This window comes from Danio rerio, chromosome 8 (genome assembly GCF_049306965.1).
Source record: "Danio rerio strain Tuebingen ecotype United States chromosome 8, GRCz12tu, whole genome shotgun sequence".
NCBI classification, from domain to species: Eukaryota; Metazoa; Chordata; class Actinopteri; order Cypriniformes; family Danionidae; genus Danio; species Danio rerio.
This window is the reverse complement of record NC_133183.1, coordinates 58,938,576-58,965,865: the sequence shown is the minus strand read 5'-3', so window position 1 is coordinate 58,965,865 and position 27,290 is coordinate 58,938,576. Positions and strand designations below refer to the sequence as shown.

Sequence of the window (27,290 nt, the reverse complement as noted above, 5' to 3'; positions counted from 1 at the left end):
GAGCTGTTGTTGTTTTTTTTAATGGAAGTATTTAATCTCGGCAATCTTGTCTCCGTCATGGAAAGTAACCCACACACATTCCTGTATTCACCCTGATCCCTCATTCTCTGCTTGCTCTTGTTTCTCGTGCAGATGGAGGCATTTTCCGTGTCTTTGATTCTGTTTATCAGCCATGTCTGGGACGCCGTGACTGACCCACTTGTCGGATATCTAGTGAGCAGGAGTAAATGGACCCAAATCGGCAAGCTCATGCCATGGTGGGTGGTAAGAGTAGAGGTGGAGTTAATGACTTGAGTGACATTGAGTATTTAAATAAACATTACTTACTGTTCATACAGTGAATATGTCTTTGCCTTGTATTGATGTTTCAAATCAACAAACAAATCATGCCGTTTCAAAAGTATTAAAGAAAAATAAAGTACTATTTTTAAAGTACTTTAAAAATAAAGATCGCCTCACAGCAAAAAGGTCAATAGTTCAAGCCTCAGATGGGTCAGTTAGCATTTCTGTGTAGAGTTTGCATGTTCTCCCCTTGTTCGTGTGGGTTTCCTCAGGGTGCTCCGGTTTCCCCCACAAGTCCAAACACATGCGCTATAGGGGAATTGGGTAGGCTAAATTGTCCGTAGTGTATGCGTGTGAATGAGTGTGTATTGGTGTTTCCTAGTGAGGGGTTGCAGCTGGAAGGACATTCGCTGCGTAAAACATGTGCTGGATAAGTTGGCGGTTCATTCCTCTGTGGCAACCCCAGATTAATAAAGGAACTAAGCCAGTCAGAAAATGAATGAAAATACAAAACTATACAGCCCTGTGGAAAAGTGTTTGGGACACTTCTTTGCAGCAAATAACTGCAATCTAGTATTTTGATAACTTGCAATGAGTCTGTTAGAGCGCTGTGGAAGGTATTTCGACCCACTCATCTATGCAGAATTGTTGTAATTCAGCCACATAGGATGGTTTTCAAAGACAAATCACCTTTTTAAGGTCATGCCACAGCATCTCAACTGGATTCAGGACCAGGGATGTCCAAACTCAGTCCTGGAGGGCCGGTGTCCTGCATAGTTTAGATTTAACTCCCTTCAACACGCCTCCCTGGAAGTTTCTAGCACACCTACTGTAGGAAGAGCTTGAGTAGCTGCTTCAGGGGTCCGTTCTTCGTACGTGGATTACTCAGTTGGATTTGGATATTGACGATTTGACATGATCCAGGATCGTTTCGTTCTTCAAAGCTGATCCGAGAGTTGTTGTCATGGCAACAGTTCTGCTAGCTCAAACCTGATCGTGAGCAGGTTCAATTCAAATAAACAGGATTAGATCGAGTCAGTTCAAGCAAAGATAATAGAGAAAGTACCGAATTATGATATTTTCTTACAGTAGTAGTTATATACACTTGGGAAAATAGTTTTAAAAAATTAACTATATATATAAAGTTTTAATTATTAATAAAATAAATAAAGTTATATTAACAAAACTTTTGCAATCTGCACCCTCGAAATGAAAGTACAAAGAGAAAATGTATTGATATGAACTTTTTAGATCGCTTTAGTACAATTTGTGTATGAGAAATGCAGAATATGTGACTTTTTAAAAAAAAGCAATAATACATTTATGCAGTCATGAACATGTTTTGATAGTTAATTTGCCAGTGATTTGATGCTTCACAAAAGTTGCAGACGCCTTTACCAATATCAAAATGCTTTTGTAAACATCCCGTTATTCCATACAACGATTAAAAAAACGGCTACTATAATAAAGAAAATCTTTTCTAAATGTAGAACTAAATACATTGATATGCATTGAAATACATGATAAATACTCTTGACATATTTAACAAACCATTTACTGCTAATTTGATGTAATTTTGCTCAAATGGATAATTGAATATTAATCAGATGATGTCATCACGCTGCTGTTTCGTCAGCCAGTCGTTGCATTGCTGATCATGATTTCGAGGATCGAGGATCTGCCCTTCACAACACACGCAGCGATCTCAGATCAGATTATGCAGACATTCTAATCTGATTCACGAACTTGTTTGAAGAACCAAATTAGCGAGAGATCAGTTATCAAGATTAAAAGATCCAGGTTCGGCAAAATCATCTTAGATCATTTAAGCGAGGTACGAAGAACCAGGTGTGTTTAATTGGGGTTGGAACTAAAATATGCAGGACACCAGGCCTCCAGGACCGAGTTTGGACACCCCTGGCCTAGACCACTGCAAAGTCTCTTAGTTTATTTCTCAGCCATTCAAAGGTGGACTAGCTGGTGTGCTTTAGATCATTGTCCTGCTGCAGAACCCAAGTTCGCTTTACTTTTTCACTCAGGGCAATGTAGTTTTTTTTTATTTTGTTGTCCCTTAATAATAAAAACCTTCATATAAAAAACTGCATGATGTGTTTACTTGTTATCTTTGACTAATATTTACATTTGTCAGATGATCTGAAACATTAACACCACTGTCACAGCTCAAATTATTCATATCAAGTCACTACGGAACAGATTTACCTGCGTCAACGAAAAGTCTGCTGCTGAAGATATGCCCTGAAAAGGCAGAGACAACACATTTTGTAGTTTAATGATACAATTTAAAAATGACAGAGAAATATAAAACACTTCATTTTTACAGTGTGATCTATAGAAGGTTGTTAAAATATTAACAAATATTTAAGTATATTGAGAGTGTAGAGAGACTTGATTAAATATTTTGCCGTGCTACACAACACTGGGAGGAGCTAAAGCTCTATTTTGCCATGCTTTGCTCACTGCAACTCTTTGATTGGTGGAATTATCTGCACAGCATCCTGGGTAATGTAGTTTTTCTCACAAATTATGCTATTAAAGACTTGTGGTTTAAAAATAAATTGAATTAATGTTAAGAGATGGATTCAACAAAAGCAGACAGAATCTGTCTTTGAAGGTTAATTGGCTATTGTTAAAAATGTATAATAGAGGACAAATCCTGTTTGATTTTACACACCAAAGTACAAAATGTGAATACTGCCTGAAATCCCAGACACAGGCCCGGATTGGCTAATCGGGAGGACCGGGAGAATTCGCGGTGGGCCGGTCCGTTTTTTGGCCGCGAGGGCCGGTATTCCTAGCTCCAGAATGTGTTGCTCTCAGCAGTCACACTTTTTAAATTAATTATTTTTTTTACTTGACCACAGTCTTCTTATTCATTATTTTACTGCAGCTCTGCTCTTTTTATATTTATCTTTTTTTATGTCATCATCAGCCTGCAAGTTAATGATGATATAACTCAGACGAGCCATCTCTTAATTCACAGCTGTTGTGGTCCAGTGGTTTGCACGTTAGGTTATGATGCTGCGGACCTGGGTTTGATCCTTGTCTGAGTAGTTTTCTTTTTTTATATTTATTTATTTATTTATTTATTTATTATTGTTAGGACAATACTGTTAAGGTTGTGGAACATTTGAAGTTCTAAAGCAGCTGTTTTCTCAAAAAAAGACGTGCTAGTGTAATTAGAAACTGAATTGGAAATGTCCTTACTTCAATATAGTCAGTCGTGAACTGAGGTGGGCCGGTCTGAGGCTAGAAACTCCAGGGCTGAAAAGGAGTCCCACTCCGGCCCTGCCCAGACATCAACTACAAATTGAAAGTACATCCAGGCAATTTTTATTGCAGAGAAAAACAGGCTTAACGGCAGCAGGACGCAAAGTGGAGCACAATCTGTAAGACTGGAGAGGTTTATTCTGAAAAACAACCAACCTGAATGGACTTTGACCTGGTTATTACATGACTACTTGCCACAAAACTTAAAAAACAATTCAAAACATTGTTCTGAGCCTGAGAAGTACGTTAATATTTTAAAAGCAAAGCTGACAGAAATGAAAACGGCTGATGGAGTATACACTAACCTGCACATTAATCAGACACAAGATGGCGATGAGCCTGTGTTAGTTTCAGTGGTTATCTTGGAATAACATATCTTTTAATGTCATGTCTGACTAATCGAGTATTCCAGAAAGCTGTTTATTAAAATCAGATTATTTTTTATACTTCATATTATTTTACGCCGCAAATCAACCAAATTTGTCTAACTGATCTTTTTTTTTGGTCTTTTCTCAGGGCAGTGCTGTCAACGCCACTAGTCATTCTCTCTTACATCTTCCTTTGGTTGATTCCCTTCCGTGCGACGAGCTCTGCGGTCAGCGTGCCCTGGTTTCTAACCATCAGCTGTCTTTTCGAGACCTTCATGAGTGTATGACTTCCTTCCTTAGTCTAGCAGTCCTTAATATAGGTCTTGTCCTTCCCTCTCATCTGCCTGAGCTAAAGCTTTTTATGTAATAGCCAAATTAGCCGGCTTCCATTAGCAGCGTTCTAGTGTTCATTATTGAGGCTGTTCTATATTGTTGTGCTCTCTGCAGTGCTACAGCGTTCCCTATATAACCCTCAGCATGTTCCTGGGGGGAGATCAACAGCACAGAGACTCGGCCACTGCTTACAGTGAGTGTCTTTTCAAACACACACACACACATTGCACATGCTGATGTCAGTTTGATTGCTTCATACCTGACGTTTTTTTTTTTCCGTGGAGCACGTTTTAAGCACATAAAGGAGCAGATATTATTCACCAACTGTGTTTCACAGAAAGGTTTGGAACAACATGAAGTTGAGTTTAGGCCTGTCACAATATCTATTATTTGTTGTACGATATATTGCACCAAGAATTGAATTTTATTTGGCAGATTTTAGACAAGCTGAACAAAAATTCAAGTATCCCATACATTTTGAAATAAAAACTGTCAAGGATAAAAACACAATAAAGCCCCAGGCTTGTTTCCATTGACTGATTTGAAGCGGCCGCCATTTTTTTAAAGTGAAGTCGAGGCTGCGGTGGGAAGAAACCTGGAAGTATCATTGGTAGTTACATAGGAACGTTGTGTACCTGGCTGTATATCTTATCAGTGAAGATAAAATGACACAAACTTATCATTTCACCGCCTTCCCAGTGACCCGAAGGTCCGTTCTGAATGAATGGTGAAAATAATAAGGGATATCAGAGCTCATTTTCAGCTAAGTTAAGAGAAATGGCACTAGTTAGCTAATGTTTTCTTTCCCAAACACACGTTTTAAATGCCATTTATCACACTCTGATTCTTTTAACTATATTAGACTCGTCACAATACTGAATTTAAAGAAAAAACTTCAATTTCCCGTTAACATTTAGGGCACTGTTGATGGCTTTCTTAAAACAGCGCTGATTTGCCATTGTGTTCCCATGCTCAACATAAATGCTTGTGATTGGCCGAGAAGGTCATCAGTTCACCCACTGTTTACCGAGCACAAACACAGATGAGCAATCTGCTTGATGACTCGACTGATCTTCACGGCTGCTTCGCACTCCAGTCTCTGTGTATCTGTGTTTGCACTGGGTGAAGAGCGGTAAACTGAGTGCAAACACAGATACACGGGAGGCTGGAATTGCTTGAAATCACTAAATCTGCCCCTGAATATGGTTCAGAAACACTCTAGTATTTGCTGTCATGTGGCTTTGAACAGATATCACTTTTTGTATCATGTTTGACATGAAATAAATCAGTGGTGAGCAGAAGAGCTTTCCTGCTTCATTTATGCAGATTTATGTCAGTCCAGTTTGAGTGGGATGTTGCCTTATAAGGGAGCTGCCTACTTAGACTGTAGAAAACCTATTATTAATACTCTGACACGACTGAAAAAAGCAACCAATTGCATGCAGGTGTGTGTGTGTGTCAATCAGGGACAAGTGTGGAGGCGTTCTCTATGCTGATGGCGGCTGTGATTCAGGGTCAGGTGCTGTGGGTGTTCAACAAAGAGCGAGATCAAGCCTGTCTGAACGCAGAGCAAACGCCGGATCTCCCACACACAGCTCTGCATGAAAGCGTAACACCAACACACCCCCACACCGCACAGAAAAAACACACACTCAACTGACACTCTTCACACGTTTGTTACATGGGGTGGCATGCCATTTTCAAGACAGTGCAGATTGATAAGAAACACTATACATACATACATATACACTTGATAGACTCTATACATATACACATTATACACTCTATACATATGATACACTTTGTACAAATACACTCCATACATACACTACAATCCATACATGATACACACTATACATATGAACATACACATGATACACTGTACATATGCACACATGATAGACTCTACATATACACATTATACACTCAATACATATACACTGCATACATATAATCTATACATTCCATACATGATAGACTCTTTACATATACACATTATACACTCAATACATATACACTGCATACATATATACACATTATACATTCTATACATCTTTACACTTCATACATACACTCTATACATGATAGACTCTTTACATATACACACATGATACACTCTATACATACACACTCTATGCCTATATACACGATACACTCCTGTCAGGGTCTGGGATAGAACCCCGGGTCTCCAGCATGAAAGGTGAGTAACTGAACCGCTGAGCTACTGGAACATGATGCAATCCACATGATACACTGTATACACAGTACATATGCACACGTGATAGACTCTGTACATATACACACTATACATATATACACATGATACACTTTGTACATATACATTCCATTCCATACATGATAGACTCTTTACATATACACACATGATAGACTCTATACATATACACATTATACATATACACTCCATACATATATACACATGATACACTTTATACATACACTCTACACATGATACATGATATACACTCTTTACATATACACATACACTGTACACACGCTATACATATACATTACATACATTTATACACTTTATACATGATAGACTCTTTACATATACACACATGATACACACACTCTATGCATATAGATGCACATGATACACTCCTGTCAGGGTCTGGGATAGAACCCGGGTCTCCAGCATGAAAGGTGAGTAACTTAACCGCTGAGCTACTGGAACATGATGCAAATCACATGATACACTGTATACACACTGTACACATGCACACTTGATAGACTCTGTACATATACACACTATACATATATACACATGATACACTTTGTACATATACACTCCATTCCATACATGATAGACTCTATACATATACACATTATACACATACACACATGACACACTCTATACATTTATACATACACTCTACACATGAAATACACTCTTAACATATACACATACACTGTACACACTCTATACATATACACTACATACATTTATATACTTCATACATATGATACATTCCATACATGATAGACTCTACATATACACACATGACACACACACACTCTATGCATATATATATATATATATATATATATATATATATATATATATATATATATATATATATACACGATACACTCCTGTCAGGGTCTGGGATAGAACCCGAGTCTCCAGCAGGAAAGGTGAGTGACTTGACCGCTGAGCTACTGCAACATGATGCAAACCACATGATACACTGTATACACACTGTACATATGCACAATTGATAGACTCTGTACATATACACACTATACATATATACACATGATAGACTCTTTACATATACACACATGATAGACTCTATACATATACACATTATACATATACACTCCATACATATATACACATGATATATAATATAATGTAATGTAATATAATGTAATGTAATATAATATAGCATAATATAATATAATATAAAATTAAAATAATTTAAAATAATTTGTTGATTTTCATTGTTGGTCCCTAGAATGTCTCTGTTCATCAGGATCTAAATAAATCAATAACAATTGAAACATATTAAAGCCAACACACTTATTTAAAGACAAAATTGTAAAATCAAAGTCTAAACTATTTTACTGAATGACAATTAAGCAGATTTTACCAAATCTTTTACAGTAGACACTTTACCTGCATTTTTAATACGTTTTCTTTTGTACAACTGACTTGATGCAGACACCAAAATTGGATGTCACATTTAGATCAGAAATAAGCCGTTAAAATGGGGTGTAGATTTTAGGTTAGTTGTACTGATTACAACCAATAACATTGATATGTTTTAACTGCTGATTGTTTTGAAGCCGCAGGGACAGTGGGATCATGACTGAAAAGTTCCTTATATTTGTAAAGTGCAGTTCACTGTACGCCTCTCCCACTTTCCCACTTCCTTTAGGGAGGATTCACTAATGTACTTATGAGTTTGTTTGAATACACACTTACTTTCTGTGTGTGTGTGTGTGTGTGTGTGTGTCCCCTCAGAGAAAAGCCTTCATGTTTTCAGCTCTGGTCATGAGTTCTCTCTTCTTTGTTTGCTGTATGGTGCTGTTCCTCGGGGTCAAAGAACAAAAAGGTGCAGCATACATTGAGAACAAATGACTTGAATCAATTCAAAAGAATTAGTTTTTTTGTTTTTATAAGGTTTAGTTTTGTTTTTATTTGTTTTATTTTGTTTTGTTTTGGTTTATTTCGGGGGGGTGGGGGGTTCTTCATTTTTTCGTTTAATTTGGCTTTTAAATTTTTTGTTTTGATTTATTTTATTTATTTACTTTTTATTATTAAATGCTTACATATAACAGGGTTTCCACGGGTCATAAATTACTTTTCCATGAATGGATTAAATGTTTTGTTTAATTTGTTAGATTTTATATATATGTTTATACAATGGAACATGAATATGTTTTTTTTTATTAATTGTTTACATATAACACTGTTTCTCCGGGTCTCAGGGCTCTATTTTAATGATCTATGTGTCTAAAGTCTAAAGTGCATGGCGCAAAAGTATTAAGCCCGTGTCCGAATCCACTTTTGCTATTTTAAAGATGGAAAAATATACTCTGCCTTCTGGCACATGGTCTAACAGGGTTGTGCTTATTCTCTTAATGAGTTCTGGGCTTGTTTTAAGCATAACCTGCCTCAAACCAATCAGAGTCTCATCTCCTATTCCCTTTAAGAGTCAGTTGCGTCACGCCATGCCGCATTTGCTATTTACATGGCGGACTTTGTAAGTGGAAAAACTGAACGCTTCATTAGAGAGAAAACAGTCAAACAGTACATCTGCAGCGCAAGGATAAAGAATGAGCCTCCTCCATTTGGCCTCTTTACTTTACTTTTACTCTTTACTTTCATGGGTAAGGTAATGGTGTTGTACACGCTCCTCTGAAGACGTCCATTAGCCTACATATTTAATCTTGTTTGCTAAGCACAAAGATTTGTTTCAAAACTATTCCTAAATTCAGTTCTAATTTCCAGCAAACAAATAAATGAACAATAATAATGAAGTGTGGAGTTATATCCAAGCACACGTCCTATTCTTATGTCCCATATGCTGATGCAGACATCTCCAAAACCCAACAGGTGGACAAATCTAAACTTGTTTTTAATAAAACAAATATAACTATGCAGATAATCAATAATACTGCTAACAATAACATACAAAAGCATTTAATAATAACAATAATAATAACATTATACAAATGCAAACTGTCATGAAAAAACTAAAAAAGCCTCCCAACATGAAGAAGGCATGGAGGCAGTGGTTTTTATATTTATTTAGAAAATAATCATTTTTAATCCTTTAATTTTCTGCTTAATACATCCTGTGTGTATTAAGCGATGTGTAAGCAATTGGACCTGATAGGCACACAACTAACGCGCTCTGCGCTGGACTTTAGACCACTTTTAGTTGGTCAATGGCGCAGTCAATTTCATTTCTCAAAATAGCAACGCTCCAACAATGCGCCTTAACACACCTCCTTTTTAGACCAGCACAACCATGAGTCCACAAAGTCAATTTGCCATTTAAACAATGTGGCGCAAAACGAAAAAAATTACAGCCGCGCTGGTCTGAAAATAGCGACAAATCATGGCAAACAAGTCTTGCGCCTTATTGTGTCAGGTGTATGACAGGGCCCTTAGAGTCTTAAATCACTTTTCGATGAATAGATTAAATGTTTTGTTTTCTTTTTTCAGATTCCGTAAATATTTTTGAGACATTTTTAATTTCGTATAATGGCACATGAATATGTTATTTTAAATTAAATTATTATTAATTACGCTTTCTGCGAGTCTTAAAGTCTTAAATCACTTTTCCATGAATAGGTTAAAGGCACGGGGACTTTTAATTTTGAATTAGCCAGCTCAGGTATTTCTGGTGAACTGTAACGCCATTTTAAACTGCCAATTTAAAATCTAACTGATGCATAAATTATATTTTTGCTTTATTAATTGCATTGTGTCACTGATGTCTGCTCTGTAGTCTTTTGATGTTGAAGATTTGTGACTTTTGATCATTTCTTTATAAGAAATGTATAATAAAATCTGTAAAATATGTTTTAAAAATCTGATGTACTGTTTTTTTTGTCATTGTTTAAGTCAACGACTCTGTTCAGATCAATTAAAGTCAGAATATCTGCTAGAGCAAAGACCAAAATCCCATAATTCAACTCAAAAGTTGAAAAACTGAAGCCAAGTAACAAGGAAACCATTTCTTAATAAATGTATGCTTGACCTCATTTATCAGCAAAATGAGAAAATGAACCATGTTGATGAACTGTTGGTAATCATGAATACATTTAATTTAGCGTTGCAACTTATTATGCTATATATTATTGAGCCTGAGTGTTTGTTTAGGACTTTTAACATTTAAAAAGACATTTTGGCCAGTTTCATTGTTCATTCGAGTCATTGTTTGCAAAAATCTTACCCAACAAGCTCTGAGCTCTTTGCCGACAGTGTGTCAGATTTCATGTTTTTGTCCTGATGTATTGTTGTATCTCTGGCACCTGCAGGCCCTCTCAGCACTCACATGAACACCACATACCTCAATGCTATGAAGAAGCTGATTGGCCATCGGTCCTTCCAGCGCCTTCTCCTCGCTTTCTTCTGCTCCACTTTAGCGTTTCAGGTCAGATCTCTAGTTTACCTATAGAATATAAAGAACAGGTTTACTTGGAGTCATGCCAAGGCTGATTCATTGTTAGATGTGTACGCTCTTTGAACATACTTTCAGAGATGTTTTTCTTTTACCATCATGTCGTAGATTTTTTTGAACATTTTTAGAAACCTTTTTAATACCCTCATTGGTAATATCTGCTTTAGCCTACGTTTTTGTAAACCGCAAAAATACCTTAACATACATTTGACTGCAGTTTCTAGGTAAATTGAACACTACAAGGCAGAACAACGGCAATATATTTAGCTCCTTTTCACACTAATGATATTTACAGGGACATTACCGATGAATAAATTATTATTTTCATGCACTTTTTGCACAACACCAAATAAATACCTCAAAACTTAATGGTGTCTATGATTTGTAATGGAATATGTTTGCTTGTGTATAGTATAGTGTATAGTGTGGTCAGATTGTTCAGTAGCTCATTTTGTACGATGTTGTGATGCAGAGTGTTTGGCTTTGAGTCTTGTGAAGCACTTCCTTCTCGTGGACATGTACAAGAATGAAGTGTATCTGAAACGTACAACAAAACGTACTCTTACGCCCCATTCACACGGGGCTTAAAGTGTTAACGCTTGACAAGCAACGCCTTTGAAGCAGCGCCGACGGATCCACAATGCAGCTTGGCAACGACTGACGTCACCCATTCAAAGTTAATGGGAAGCGTTGACGCTGACGCCCGATGTGAATGGGGCGTTAGTAACATATTTCTGATTTGCAAAAATGTAGACAGCGCCCTCTAGTGGATTTGTTATTTGAAACGTACTTGGAGCAATGTATTTTTTGTCTCACAAAAAAAGGATAAAAGGAATATTTTTCACAATAAAGAACTTTTTTTTTCATGTGAAGGTCTTTTTAAAGGCCCTGATATACTTTAAACAAAAAAAAAAATTGAATACAAACTAAAATGACATCATTTGGAACTGAATCTGGCCAAAACGAGGTTTGTTTTGAGTTTGAAATGGCTCACTAAAGCAAACTTTTTTAAGTGGAACGTTTTGTTTTGGCTCCTTAACACCTTGAGTTACCATTGGTCCGTGTGATCATGCAATTACGCAAAACACCGCCGTCTTTGATTTGTCAAATCCACAGGGGTTAGAGAGGAGAACAAAATCACCAAGTTAGCAACATGTATACACCGGAGGGTCGAGTAGCAGAGCTGGTGCAGATGTATCTGGGCTTGTACAATCGCTAGTGTTGGGTACTAAAATCGGGTGCCCTTTGTAACAGGTATGAACCAGACCAAATCAGCATATGAATTTCGGTGCTGCGACAAGAACGTAAGAAGCATGAAGAGGCGCATCAAAGCCACACATAAGTACACGTTGTGTCACACCATCTTTAAACATTTAATTCAAATTAACTTTGAGGGATACGGACACTATAGACGGTGTTAGGCGTTTGCTCTTGTTGCTTAGATTTATATTACATCTGGTGAGCGACACCTTTCAGATTCATCAACACGCATGTTCGCGTTTATCTAATTTGCCTAAACTAAGCGTTCTAAAGTATGGCTTTATTTTACAAGAAAGGGTTCTGACACACCAACATGTAGCAGATGCTTTACAAAAGTTGCGTGTAAAACTTCTGAAATGTGAGGTCTTATGAAATCAACTTAAAGGCAGAGGAATGGACTGTCTTTGACAGCTTGCAACATCAACTGGCACTTTCACTGAGAACTTTTACATGGACACTCTGATTTTAACATGATTAAGACAATACTCTGATTAAGAGTCCACCATGTAAACAGCGATTTTTGATTACCTTAACGGGCCACAGAAACCCGTATCATGAAATGCAGAAGTTCTTTTCTTTCCATTCAGTGTGCGGTATTAAATTCCAATAACACAACATTGTTCCAGTCTATATTCTCATTCAAATACCTCAGTTTGGCACGGGGGCATGAATGAAATGTTCCTGAATGAAAGCAAAACTGCTGAACTGCAGTTAAAGTCTAAAAATTTTAATTACAAGAAACTCCAGAGGAAATGGGGATAGTGTGGTGACGCGATGACGTTCATCAATCTATGTGCTATAACATGTAACACAGAATAATGAAAGGAACATTTATGTAAATAACTTCATCATACTGTATTATTGTCTTATTCAGATTAAGGCAAATCATTAGATTACTGATGTCCAAGTAAATTTAGTCACAAGCCCGAACCCAAATTGCTTTATTTGTATAGCGCTTTTACAATGTCGATTGTGTCAAAGCAGCTTCACATAAATGGTCATAGTAACTGGATCAGGGTAATTCAGGTTTTAGTGTTTAAGTTCAGTTCAGTTTAGCTCAGTTCAGTGTGGTTTAAAATCATTACTGAGAGTCCAAACACTGAAGAGCAAATTCATCGATGCATAGCTCTACCGATCCTGAACCATGCAAGCCAGAGGCGAAAGCGGAGAGGGAAAAAAATGCTTGTTGCCCACAAATGAAGAACAAAAAGACTCTGTTTGAGGTAAACCTTAACCCTAAAAATCCAAATAACCTTTTTTTTACCACTATAAAGAAATGTGTGTGGAATGAAAAGGTTGTTTGAGTCTTAAAGGTTCATTGTGGAACTTTTAATGCCGACTTTTGCTTTTAAGAGGGAACTAATTAATAAATAAAATCCTAGATGAAATGTCAGTGTTTAATTGTAGGCATATCTACGTGTGTGTGAGCAAGAATGCTCCATTATTATCGAAATAGCTGGAAAATCTTTTTGTGTTTATTTACAGATGTCTTTAGGCAACTTTACACTGTTTTGCTCGCATGTTGCTGGTTTAGGAGCTCAATTCCAGCATCTCATGTTGGCTATACTGGTAAGTCTGAACACACAGATGCTCTAGCTTTATACTCAAACACACGATGATGTGCAGTAACACCATTACTGTTAAATACTGTATATTGCATTTTACCACTAGTGAAACATTTAGATCAGTTATCTTCAAGCACTGCAGTTATCCATATTATTACTGACAGTTTAATTTTTATTTTTGCCAAAAAAAAGAAAGAAATCTAAATAATGTAGAAATAAATTTTTGCATAAACCATCATGGTTTATTCTTAAATAATAGTTCTCCCTAAATTATAAATAGTTTCACTCTACTTTTTCCCCTTCAGTAGAGCATTAAACCAGGCATGTCCAAACTCAGTCCTGGAGGGCCGGTGTCCTGCAAAGTTAATACCAACCACAATCAGTTCCAACACACCTGGGCTACCTAATCAAGCTCTTACTAGGCTTTCTAGAAACATCCTTGCAGGTGTGTTGAGGCAAGTTGGAGCTAAAATCTGCAGGACACCTGCCATCCAGGACCGGGTTTGGACACCCCTGCATTAAACCAAAACTCGTCATACTTGGTGGTTCGTAGAAAATAAATCCAGTCTAGTTTGCAAGTCTAGTTTGCAATTTTATAGCTGTAATTCATAAGACATCAGTGTTATATCAAGAGCCACATGCATGAATTTAGTATTTTCTGTATGTTTTTTGATTCCTTAACTTGCATTCAATGAATCACCAAAGACCACAGTTTGAGCTTAAGATCGAAGTTAATGTTTTAATTAGGGCTGCACAATATTGGAAAATGAACTATAAATATTGCGATATGAATACAGTTTCACAAGACTGTTTGAATAGCTCTATTTGACGGTTTTCTGTGGAGTCTGACCTTATTCATGTACAGAAATAATCACAATGGAAAAAGGTGATTTTCTTACTTTGCTTTGTCTCATCTTTAATTAAGATATTTAAAAAGAAAATCTTAGAGCAAGTAAAAATGTTGTTTTGTTTTCACATTTAGAAGAAATAAGCCAAAATTAGGAGTTTTCCTTAAAACAAGCTAAATTATCTGCTAGTAAAATAGTATTGTGATAGCTTTAAAATGTACACTACCTGACAAAAGTCTTATCCTTGCTTATCCAAGTTTTAGGAACAACAAATACTAACTTGACTTCCAGTTGATTACAGAAATAATGTCCAGTATGGAATATAAAGTCATGCTGCAGTGGAGAAAAAATGAATATTGTGTCTGACTCCATCATGAGCTTGGAGGACTCCATCCATACATCTCTGCAATGACTCAAATCACTGATTAATAAAGTCATCTGGAATGCCAAAGAAAGCGTTCTTGCAGGACTCCCAGAGTTCATCAAGATTCTTTGGACTCATCTTCAATGCCTCCTCATTTATCTTACCCCAGACATGCTTAATAATGTTCATTTCTGGTGACTGGGCTGGCCAATCCTGGAGCACCTTGACCTCCTTTGCATCAGGAGCTTTGATGTGGAGGCTGAAGTATGAGAAGGAGCGCTATCCTGCTGAAGAATTTGCCCTCTCCTGTGGTTTGTAATGTAATGGGCAGCACAAATGTCTTGATACCTCAGGCTGTTGATGTTGCCATCCACTCTGCAGATCTCTCACACGCCCCCATACAGAATCTAACCCCAAACCATGACTTTTCCTTCATCAAACTTAACTGATTTCTGTGAGAATCTTGGGTCTATGCTGGTTCCAGAAGGTCTTCAACAGTATTTGTGATGATTGGGATGCAGTTCAACAGATAATTCATGAGGAAATATCTAGTCAAGTTATTATTTGTTGCTCTTACAAATGGGATCATCAAAAATAATTATTTTTTGCATAAATCATATAAATACAGTAGTTAAATACAGTTCTGTGGCTCCTGTTCAACTGTTATTCAGACTTAACATTGCATGTCTTGCGATGTGACTATTGCTGATGCGCACATTGCAATATCAATGCTGAAACGATATCCTAGTTCTAATAAAGGAAAGTCGCCTACATATTGGATGACCTCAGGATGAGTAAATTAATAACAAACATTCATCTCAGTCCTGATTTCTGCACAGGTGGCTGCTACTGGATCAGTGCCAGTGTGGCAGATGATGTTGGCGAGGCTGGGCAAGAAAACCACACTTTTTATAGCTCTGCCTGTAAGTGGGTTGTTAGCATGATATTGCATATTCATAAATGAATATAATTAGTATTGGCATTATTTAAAATTCAGTCAAATGGTTCAACGATGACTAAGTTTACATGGACATCAGTAATTGAATGATTTGACTTAATCTGATTTAGACAATAATATGAGGAAGGTGTTTACATGAGTTGCTTTTTGAATGTTCCTTTCATGATTCTGTCTAACATGTTAAAGCACATAATTCGATTAACGTCATTGCGTCAGCAGACTCAGCACGCTATCCACATTTCCTCCGGAGTTTCATTTGATTTCAGATGTTTCATTTTTAATTTGTCGAGTTTAACTGCAGTTTGGCACTTTCACTTTCATTTAGGAACATTTCATTCATGCCCCATGACAAACGAGATATTCGTAAGAACTTACTTCGTAAGTAAGAACTGCTGTAAGAGTGTTGTTTTAATGGAATTTGATACCGCATGCTGTATAGGGCAAAAAAACCCTCCACATTTTACCATGCAGCTGTCTGTGGTCCTTTTCTGACTTAGGCCGTACTCACACTAGGTACAGTTGCCTCGAACCGGGCCAAAGCACGCTTGTCCCCCCTCCCGTATCCCCCGACGGCCCGCGCTCACACCACAAACGGTCTTCAGCACGCTTACGTCATCGCTGCTGCGCTGTTCAGTGAGAAGCGCTCTCTCACTCAGCAGCACAGAGGAGATTTCTCTAGTTATATCGTTTCAGTCGTTTGATATGCCGTCAAATATTTCGCCAAACAGTCCTTAGGGATGCGGGGACACGCAGTCAGATATTTCGCCGAACAGATCCGCCACTTTTGGCGCTCATAAACAGTCATAAAGCTCTCGTGCTGCAGGAATGAGGAGGTCTGCTGAAGGCGCGCAGCTGTCGTGCAGTGAGGGGTTTGCGTCTTTAATAACCTACGGCAGTTTGCGATCACTGAACAGTAAGAATGATTAATAAATCCATATGAAACAGCCCCTTAAAAGTCACGTCTCGCTTTCAGTTTCGGGCTTTGGTGCGTTTTGCACTCACACACAAGCGTACCGCGCCAAAGCCCAAGTGAACCGCGCTCAGGCACACCTCTTCCAACTGGGCCAGGGCCGGACAAGTGAACCGTGCTTGAGCCTGATTCAGCGCACTCACACTTCTCAAACGATCCGGGAAACGGGCCTGGGCACGGTACGGATGGCATAGTGTGAGTAGGCCATTAGTAGATGGAGAGAATAGTGTCAAAGCCTTGTATATTGTAACGAAGTGGCTGACACAGAGGGATCCATTTGCAGTATTTTTATTAAACACAGTTTAATAACAAATAGCACACAGATGTTGTGCGTGTGCAAACTCACATCAAACACAGTAGTATATCGTCGTTGGGCTGGCGGCAGGTAAACACAGGATGAGTATGCAGGCATGGGTCAGAGGCAGGCGGCTAGTATTAGAGTCGGTAAGCAGGCTAGTGTTCAAAGCAGGCGGCGAGGATCAAAGTCGGGGTTCAGGCAAAGGTACAAGGCAGGCGGCGGGCAGGACTGGGTCAGTAAACAAAGCAAGATCACATCGGGAAAGCAGGCAAGGATGAGAAACGCTCAGTAGTGTTAGCCGGGGCAGAACAAGATTTCGCAATGAGTGAGTGTGTGAATGCTGCTTATATGTGTGAGTGCGTCATTAACTGGATGAGCTGCAGGTGTGCATGCTATCAGTGTAAGTGGATGACGTAATGCTTAGAAGTCTGGTGATGATGACCTCTGCTGGCCAGCGAGGGGAATGACTGGGACCGAGTCGGTGACATGTATAGACCAGGGTTCACCAATCTCGTTCCTGGAGGGCCAGTGTCCCTGCAGGGTTTAGGTCCAACTTGTCTCAACACACCTGCCTGGTTGTTTCAAGTATACCCAGTAAGACCTTGATTATCTTACTCAGGTGTGTTGGATTAGGCTTGGAGCTAAAATATGCCCGACACAGGCCCTCCAGGAACAAGTTTGGTGACCCCTGGTATAGACTATCCTGTCGCAAAATGTGGCAAAAATCCTACACGATGGTAATAGTTTGAATGTGATGTTTATATGTCTGTGCTGCACTTCAATAATGCGAATAAAATCAGCATACTCCACATGTCTTGGCTCTATTTTTGTTTAGTTCGATTATGACTTTAGTCGGATGAATGTCATCAAAAATAGCTTTTTACATGGTGGACTATTAATCAAAGTATTGTCTTAATCATATTAAAATTTAATTTTTGGTGTCCATGTAAACATACTCAATTGTTTCTTTGTCTTGTGTGGACCTCTTGTTATAAAAAATATGCTGTGTTATCACATCTTTCTGAGTCAAATCTTAAAACTGTCCTGTGGTGTAACTGTCTTAAGCATAGTTCAATAAATTATGACTTTTAGAAATTAAAAAGTGTGAAAATCATTAATAAATACCTCAGACCTGATTTTACAGGTCACTATTTTAGTAAATGACACTTTTTTCATCCATATATTTCTAAAAACATAAGATCGTGATACTGAAAACAATGTTTTAAATTTTACAGTTCATTCATTTGGTGTCTATTTTAGAGGTCATCACAGCGGAATGAACTGCCAACTGTTCCAGCATATGTTTTACATACTCTACGGCTGTTTTAGTTGCTTTAATTCACCTATACCACGTCTTTGGACTGTGGGACTCGAACCAGCAACCTTTTTGCTGTGAGGCGACAGTGCTAACCACTGAGCCACCTTGCCATCCTTTAACAGTTTAGTAAAAACAGAAAACAAAACAAGAGATTGATAGAATGGAAAAGTAGTGACTCATTACATTTTCTCAGACTTAAAGGTCCTGTGAAGTGCTATGAAATGGCCATTTTTATTGAATTACTGAATCATGAGGAAAGGGTGGGATGTAAAGTGGCTCCTCCCCTTTTTAGAAAACAGCCAATAGCGTTTTGTTTTATCACAACTCTGCCAGTGATAGTGGTTGAGCTCAAGCGCATCAAATGAAAAGCTTCTCTAAGGAGGCAGGGCTTGTCAGATACTAGCATTTGATTGGTCAAAAAAACTGAAGTATGATAAAAATCATTGATCCATTTAGCCCAACCCAGGCTTATTCTGAATATGTGCCCCTATATACATTTCTGAAGAGCACCAAATACATCCCAGGAGCTACGTTTTTTTTTTTTTTTTTTTTTTTTATAGAGTTTTTGTTTTTGTGAATCCACCAGAGGCCACTGTTTACACTTTTCAGATCTCAAATTTCTCTTGCGAGTGCAATACACGCCTGTTGTTCTCACACGAATCCACCAGAGGCCGCTGTTGACTGACTGACTGACTGTGTGATCGACTGACCCACCCTCCTCCTTCTCTAAACCCAACCAATAGTGTTATCAAAAGCACAGATTGACCTGCCAACCCACTTCCCTAAACCCAACCGATATTGTTTTCAAAAGCAATCCAGAAAAAGTAAAGCTCTCGCATAATTTTTACCATGTTTTCAGATTTTACCACATTCCCAAACTGTTATTTACTTGTTTATTTTATTTTGTTGACTTCGGTTTTTGCCTTATCTGCTTTCTGGAATCATTCTTTGCAATACTCGAACTCGAACCCCGTCGTCACTTTCAACTCCGCTCTGCGTCTCAAGTCCATTAATGTACGCAGTGAGCTACTGGACAAACTAGTGACCAGGAAAGCCAGCCAAATGGAGATAAGCGATCAGCTGGTAAGTGCGAATAAAATAGCGGTGTCATAGCGCCCCGTACTGTTCATTCTAAAGCCGAAATGCAGCTTTATGTACTTCTGGCTACATAATTCACCATCTCCAGAAATGTATAAAGGGCTACGTTTTCAAAATGAGCCTGTGTTGATTTAGGCGGAAGTGACAAACTACAAGCTTTGGATGTTTATATTGGTTTTATATCTTCAAAATGCTAATTTGGAGCGCACTAGCATATAAATATCTAAAAAAATTACACTATTTTATTTCATGTGACCATTTAAACATGTTTTAATGTGCCAGATAAAATATCAGTTTTGTAGGAGTACAGAAATATGTCATTTGCGGTTCTCCACAGCTCCTCATACCGGCTCTGGTGGTCCTAGTTTCCACATCAGACAACTTTCCAGTCTACCTGCTCATGTGTGTTGTGATTGGATCTAGTTTGGCTTCGCTCTTCTTGTTACCATGGTGAGTTACAGTAAGACCTGGATCTGTCCACTTCATGCTGTTCATTTCTGCTAAAGGCCAGCGCTTGCTCTCCACCGTCAAGAGCTTAGCACATATTAGTCAATCTGATTTTATATATCGTGTGCTTATAACTGTATTTGAAAGACACATTGTGTTAAATTAGAAAGTGAAATAATTTAATAACTTATTCAGTATGGACACAGATACTCCGATTTTAACACCATTTAAGGTCCCGTGAAGTGCTTTGAGATGTGCATTTTTTTATTTAATGTTTGACATTATCTCTACTGAAAAACGAAGAGAGGGTGGGACAGAGTAGCTCCTCCCCTTTATAAAAAAAAGCCAATAGCGTTTTGTTTTATCAGCTCTGTCAGTCAGAGTGGTTGAGCTCAAGTACATCAAATGTACACCAAAGGAAAAGCATCTTGAAGGGGGCGGGGCATGTGAGATACTAGAGAGCATTTGATTGGTCAAGATTTAATGAGAAACTAAAGTAAAAGGTGACGTGAAAAAAAAAACGTTAATCCATCTAGGCAGAAGCGACAAACTACAAGCTTTACATGTTTATACTGGAATTTTGTCTTTGTTTTGCTTACAGATTTCATGGAGGACTAAAACACGGATTACTAATATCTAAAAAACGTTATTTTGATTTTGACTCTGATTAAGATTCTACCATGTAAACAGCGATTTTTTGATTACGTTATTCCGACTAAAGTCATGATCATAGTAAATGTAAATCGAATTAAGATGTGTAGTATTCCTGTTTTAGTCGATTATTAAAGTGCAGTACAGACATCTTAATCAAACTATTATCATGCAGGACTTTTTGCAGCAAAATGTAAACACTTCACACGTTTTCATTTGATTTGTGTTTACTGCGATTATTTAATAGGACTAAGGTCATCAGAAAAATCTGTTCACTTGTTAGACTCTTAATAAGTCAATAAAAATAAGGAGTAATATAATTAACCTATTTATTTGGGATCTAGAGTTTTTTTATATATATAAAATATATACAGTTGAAATCAATTGAAGAATTATTAGCCCCTTGTATATTATTATTCCCTATTTCTGTTTAACACAAAGAAGATATTTTTCAACACTTTTCTAAACATAATAGTTTTAATAACTTATTTCTAATAACTGATTTCTTTTATCTTTGCCATGATGACAATAAATAATATTTGACTTGATATTTTTCAAGTTTCGACCTGGATTTTGACTACGCAAATTTAAAAGCTTCCCAAATCCACATGCAAAGGTGTAAATGCGAAAGTTTGGTCTTATTTTTAAAGAATACCCTTTGAATTTTCATAAAACACTGTTGAAAGTGATTCAAATAACTGTATATGTTGTCTGTGTTATAATAAACTCCTCCAAAATAGAGGCCCTTTTTTTGTAAACTCAAATTTAAAAGTGTACCTTTTAGGTTCTGAGTGGTCTAGGTTGCGGTAATTAATTTTGGTGGTTCCTGCACATGTCAGTAATCATAAATAAAAATATCTCGATCATAATCCATGCCAAAGTTATTCTATTCCAACTGATGAGAAAAATGGAACCACTAGTAGGGGTTTGGGCCAGTACAGACCTTTAAAATTAAAAGAATGTGGAAAAAATGACGCCACGGACCCAGTAATGGTTAAAGTGACATTTAAAGGCTTAACTAGGTTAATTAGGCAAATTAGAGTAATTAGGCAAGTTATTGTATAACAATGGTTTGTTAAAAATATATATATTGCTTAAGGGGGCTTATAATATTGATCTTAAAATAACTTAAAAAACAATAAAGCTGCTTTTATTCTAGCTGAAATAAAACAATTAAGGCTTTCTCCAGAAGAAAAAATATTATAGGAAACACTGTGAAAAAATCCTTGCTCTGTTAAACATTATTTGGGAAATATTTGAAAAAGATTGACAGACCGGTTAATCATTTTGAATTCAACTAATTTGTTTGTTCAGGTCAATGCTGCCAGATGTAGTGGATGAGTTTGCTGTACTGAATCCCTCCTGTGAGGGCCTGGAGCCCCTGTTTTTTTCCTGCTGGAGGTTTTTCAATAAACTGGGAGGAGGCCTGTGTGCTGGCATCTCCACCTTGGCACTGCAGTGAGTCGGCAGGCACTCCCACTGATATACAGTGGCAGTCTGGCAAACATTCCACATGGTCATGTTTTTTTTCCTGGGAATAATATTTCTAAAGGAGCTGTGACATGGATGAACCAGATTTTGGTAAAAACCCAAACAATACAAACATTAAAATCAAACAAAACAAATCTAAAAAATGAGTTGTGTGTAATTACAATGGAATGACACAAGGAGAAAGTGCTGAACTACTGAAACATAGTTAATACTTTATATAAAGGCTTTATTGGTGATGGCAGTTAAAGACGCCTTTCATATGGAGAATGAAGTCACATGCACTGCTCAGGTGTGAGTTTTCCACATTCAACAGAGTGTAGGTCTCGTTTATCAAATATGAGCTTTATTTTGTATTTTCTATTGGATTCGAGTCAGGTGACTGGCTGGGCCATTCTACAGGTTGATTTTCTTTCTCTGAAAGCATTCGAGAGTTCCCTTTTCTGTGTTTTGGATTATGGTCTTGCTGAAATATGTCCACCCTGGATTCATCTTCATCCTCCTGCTAATGTAGATGTTGGACTGACTCAGCTGATATTCATTTACACTGATGAAGGGCAGAGGATTGCTGAAGAACTACTGAGAGATTTCAGTTGCTGTCTGGGCTTTCGCTGCCTTTTTACACCTCCCTTTCTTCATGTGTTCAATACTTTTCCCCTGTGTTATTTCATTTTATTACACATCACTTCATTTGTAAACTAATTCGTTTTGATTTCTTTGCATTTATGGATTGTTACCAGCATCCAATGACAATTTCAAGTCAACAGCACCATTACAAACATGTTTTTGTGAGAAAAATGACGACATCTTCAATACTTGTTTCCTCCTCTGTAACTCCTCTCGCTGTGTGTCCTGCAAGTTTTTAAACACTGTCATGCGAGAATGTCTGAGCAAAACAATACCAAGCTCTTGTTCACGAGGGAACTTTTTATGGAAGTCTGAAACGTTAATGTTGACATGTTTACACAAACTGTGTTTTGTTGAAGCTTCACAGGATATAAAGCAGGGGCATGCAGTCAACCAGATGAAGTCGTCCTGGCACTGAAGCTGCTTTTGGCCCCGGTACCAGTCACCTTTTTGCTGGTGGGTTTGGTGTTTTTCTATCTGTACCCAATCAATGAAGCGCGTCAGAAGCAGATTCAGCAACATCTCAGACGCTTGAGGTAAATTGCGCTAGATTTGGTTTTTAAAATAATTTACAAACTAATTTTAAAACTTAATAAATAGGGGACTAAACCGAATGAAAATTAATGAATAAAATGTATATAAAAAATATTAACTTGGGAAATATTTGAAAAAATTCACAGCAAGGCTGATATTCCTAGCTTTAACTGTATTTATTCATTAATTTGTTTTGGCTTTTCCAGGTTGAACTGCGTCACGATTCCCACTTTAGAAGAGGACACATTTCCTCAAGTCTACAACTCCAGTCAAAATTTCCAGTCAAAAACTAGAAAACTCTCTCCTCATAATGCAAACAAATCAAGTCAAGCAGGAAGTTCCAAGTCAGCAAACTCATTTCTTAAATCTACAGCTTGCCCAACACCATCACAACAACATAATTCAAGTCATGAATCGATGTTGAGAGAAACTCACGTCACACTTGAACATGCGCTGAAGTATCCAGATGTTCCAGATGAGAGGTCAAGGGTTACATGGGTGTAGATGTTCAAAGCTGGAGTTTACAATCATGCTGTAATATGAAACAAAATAAAATTGGTCAGATTTGTCTTAACGTTCCGTATTGACGTGGGTTTGCTCCGGGCACTCCGGTTTCCTCCACAGTCCTACCAGGCTGGTTTTAGAGGGGGTTTTGGCCATTTCCAGGCTGCTTTCCAGCCAATCCCAGCCTGGTCTTAGCTGGTCAGGTTGAGAGATGACCAGCTAAAACCAGCTTGACCAGCCTAGCCAGGCCGGGAGCCCGGCCAAAGCCAGCTATGGCCAGCTTAAACCAGGCTGGTCAAGCTGGTTTTAGCTGGATTTAGCTGGTCATTTTCCAATCTGACCAGCTAAGACCAGGCTGGAAATGGCTGGAAACCAGCTTGAAAATGGCCAAGACCCCTCTAAAACCAGGCAGGTCAACCAGCTAAAACCAGCCATCCAGCCTAGGTTGGTTTAAGCTGGATTTTTCAGCAGGGAGTATGACTTCAAAACAACATTAGCGCTGTTTGTTTAAATGAATGTTGTACTTTGATAGTCATTGGCTGCTAATATGGTTTAGAATTTGCAAAGAATACCTTTCTGAAATTATCATATTAAGGAGAACGTCAGAATATGTGGATATAAAACGAACTTTACCTTAATGAATGTTGTAACAAGTTACGGTTGTTTGATGAAGAGAACGAGGGTGCAGTTCGTCGTGTGTCCGCTAGGGGTGCTGGATGCTCGAGAGTGGCGCAGGCAGGCAGGGGTTTCTGCCCTCCTCAATCACAATTACTGATTTACTGAAGCGCATTTTCCGTGCAGAAGCTTCAGGAGTCAAAACAAGCAGCCAGGATGGGAGTCGAGGTTGAAACCATTACTCCTGGAGACGGTAAAATACATCGCATATTGAATCACATCTACATTTAAGAAGCCGCAGCGCTGATATGTGTCAAAATGTGCCGCATTTTTAAAATCGATACATTCAGCCTGTTTTGGGCATCATGGGGCGTTAGCCTGCTAGCTAAACACTAACCTCTTTCGACAGGATTTGACGAGCGCCTCTAATCCTTTCTCTTCTTGTTTTGTTTTATTTTTTAGGAAGTACCTTCCCTAAAAAAGGACAGACTTGCGTCGTGCATTATGTGGGTAAGTTGAGAAGTGATCGTGTTGATGAATCGCCTGAAGGGTGTTAGCCAGCATTAGCACTTTAGCCGCATTGACACAATAGACACAGTCGGCTCACAGAGGTTTTTAATCTTTAATATTTGAACTCGCATTACTATTAACTACATGTTTGGTGTTTAATTCTTCTCATACATTGTATTTACATCTAAGAGCAACGGATTTGGAAATCGTGGCCTGTTTTTTCGGTACATAGTGACTTTATTGCCGTTATTTAGGATAAATTGGGTTGTGTTTAAAAATAGAATAAAATAATCATTTAATAATAATCATTCTTTTTAGAGATTTATTAAAACAAGACACGCCTTAACATGTATTTATAAATGTGTGTGTTTTCAAAAGATGCTCCGATTGTGATGCTAAAAATACAGCATTCGTATCCTCTGTGAATGTTTGATTTAAAACGCCTTAGTTTGATTAATTTCACCATAAATATGTGTTTTAATATATACATTAAATGAATATAATATAAATCCGAATAAGTGTGGTTTGAAGAAATATTTGACTTAAAAAACTCCGAATGAATCACGCTTCGTGTGTTGAACGTTCATTTTCTTTGCTTGGTTGTGAAAACCGCGCATGCGCGTATGTCAGTTTGACGCAGCCTCGTTTATGTATGTATATTTTTTAACAAAAAAATCCCATTTTTTTCCCCCAGGCTCTTTGACAGATGGACGCAAATTCGACTCTTCCCGGGATCGGGGAAAGCCTTTCAAGTTTAAAATCGGCAAACAGGAAGTGATCCGCGGCTGGGATGAGGGAGTAGCCCAGGTACTGTATTCAAACGCGTGCATATAATGATGTCTGATGTCCCCTTTTAAGCCGACTTGTCCTATATTGAGCAGTTGCATAATGCCGCCTGTTCATAAAGTAGGTCTTATGTTTTATAGTGGATTTAATTCTACGAAATGACCTCTTCAGTTACCCTCCCTGCTGAAAAATCCAGCTTAAACCAGCCTAGGCTGGTTAGCAGGTTTTAGCTGGTCGACCAGGCTGGTTTTAGAGGGGTTTTGGCCACTTCCAGGCTGGTTTCCAGCCATTTCCAGCCTGGTCTTAGCTGGTCAGGCTGGAAAATGACCAGCCAAATCCAGCTAAAACCAGCTTGACCAGCCTGGTTTAAGCTGGATATAGCTGGTTTTGGCTGGACTCCCAGCTTGGCTAGGCTGGTCAAGCTGGTTTTAGCTGGTCATCTCCCAGCCTGACCAGCTAAGACCAGGCTGGAAATGGCTGGAAACCAGCCTGGAAGTGGCCAAAACCCTCTAAAACCAGCCTGGTTGACCAGCTAAAACCAGCCAACCAGCTTAGGCTGGTTTAAGCTGGATTTTTTAGCATGGCTGATGAAGGCAAGTGTTTGCTGAAACGCGTAGGCACAGTTTTAAGGAATATCCACGTCAATAAAGGCTTTTTTCGAGTTCCTTTTGTCATTTATTTTGATGAATCCCTCACCCAAAGAGCACCGCTACATTAATTAAGCTACCCCAGAGCACTTTATGTTTGATTTTATTAACCTCTTCCCCCTTTTTGTCACAGATGAGTGTCGGACAGCGCGCCAAGCTGACTTGCACTCCGGACTTTGCTTACGGGAGCAAGGGCCACCCGGGCGTCATTCCTCCCAACGCAACGCTCATATTCGACGTGGAGCTGATTGGCTTGGAATAAAGCCCCCACCTATGGACTCAGGTTATTCCCTATTCATTCTTTCAGGGTACGTGCGACATCTTCTGCTTTGACTTGTTCTGGATGTGCGCTGGATGGCTTTAATAACCAGCCGATAATCTTTAAAGCAGATTACTCTAGTCTCGCTCTTAAACGTGTCGTCGAGTTTATTTAACAGGCTCTTGAGATTAAAACCCTCATAATCGTATTTGTGGCTTTTGAGGAACACGGTTCGCTTGTTTAACAAACCCTCTCTCTTTGTTTTCTTCCAGGTCGACCTTTTTAAGGAGCATTGCACCATGCATGTGATCCTCAAAAGGGGCTAGTGTTAATAGCGATACCACTTAGCTTAGCTCTGTTTTGCATTTGTATATTTTGTTGCCTTTTTTTTCTTTTCTGCTTGACATAATCACTGGTTATACTCTCAATCATTGGATTTCTCTAGAAGACGCACGTTTCTTTTTGTTTTCCTTCTCTCTTTTTATATTTGATTTCTGTGTTGTAAACGCGATCACAGCGACAGGGTTTTGGCTGAGCTGGTAATAAGTACTCTGGTGGGGAAATCTGGTTAAGTATACAACTACTTGAAAATAAATTGTTTATAAAAAGTTGA

At 38.2% G+C, this 27,290-nt stretch overlaps 2 protein-coding genes and 1 long non-coding RNA gene across 7 annotated transcripts in view; 2 read left to right on the top strand and 1 right to left on the bottom strand.

The window, feature by feature from the left end:
* mfsd2al2 (major facilitator superfamily domain containing 2a-like 2) overlaps positions 1-23,930 on the top strand; it is a 28,129-nt gene extending 4,199 nt beyond the window's left edge. The window contains exons 3-14 of one of the 2 annotated variants that reach the window (NM_001111203.2): positions 133-257; positions 4,087-4,219; positions 4,386-4,464; positions 5,738-5,880; positions 8,260-8,350; positions 10,788-10,903; positions 13,676-13,759; positions 15,807-15,890; positions 19,947-20,059; positions 22,022-22,165; positions 23,182-23,358; positions 23,563-23,930. In NM_001111203.2, coding sequence (NP_001104673.2) covers positions 133-257; positions 4,087-4,219; positions 4,386-4,464; positions 5,738-5,880; positions 8,260-8,350; positions 10,788-10,903; positions 13,676-13,759; positions 15,807-15,890; positions 19,947-20,059; positions 22,022-22,165; positions 23,182-23,358; positions 23,563-23,860 — 1,587 coding nt within the window. In that variant the 3' untranslated portion in view covers positions 23,861-23,930. The remainder of the gene's footprint in view (positions 1-132; positions 258-4,086; positions 4,220-4,385; positions 4,465-5,737; positions 5,881-8,259; positions 8,351-10,787; positions 10,904-13,675; positions 13,760-15,806; positions 15,891-19,946; positions 20,060-22,021; positions 22,166-23,181; positions 23,359-23,562) is intronic. The other variant, XM_073909757.1, reaches the window with a different exon arrangement.
* Positions 1-25,589, bottom strand: LOC141375937 (uncharacterized). The gene is made up of 5 exons (XR_012384790.1): positions 24,494-25,589; positions 23,792-23,888; positions 10,820-10,921; positions 2,503-2,538; positions 1-210 (listed from the first exon to the last, which is right to left on the bottom strand). It is a non-coding gene; the product is annotated as an uncharacterized lncRNA (long non-coding RNA).
* Positions 24,559-27,290, top strand: fkbp1aa (FKBP prolyl isomerase 1Aa). 4 transcript variants are annotated; one of them, NM_199945.2, is made up of 5 exons: positions 24,559-24,728; positions 24,938-24,985; positions 25,680-25,792; positions 26,552-26,701; positions 26,950-27,290. In NM_199945.2, the coding sequence occupies exons 1-4, from the start codon at positions 24,692-24,694 to the stop codon at positions 26,678-26,680; spliced, it is 327 nt and encodes a 108-aa protein (NP_956239.1). In that variant the 5' UTR covers positions 24,559-24,691; the 3' UTR covers positions 26,681-26,701; positions 26,950-27,290. The 4 variants fall into 4 exon arrangements, 3 of the variants coding, with proteins under 3 accessions (NP_956239.1, NP_001315489.1, NP_001315490.1); NM_001328560.1 differs by having other exon boundaries at positions 26,552-26,726; NM_001328561.1 differs by having other exon boundaries at positions 26,552-27,290.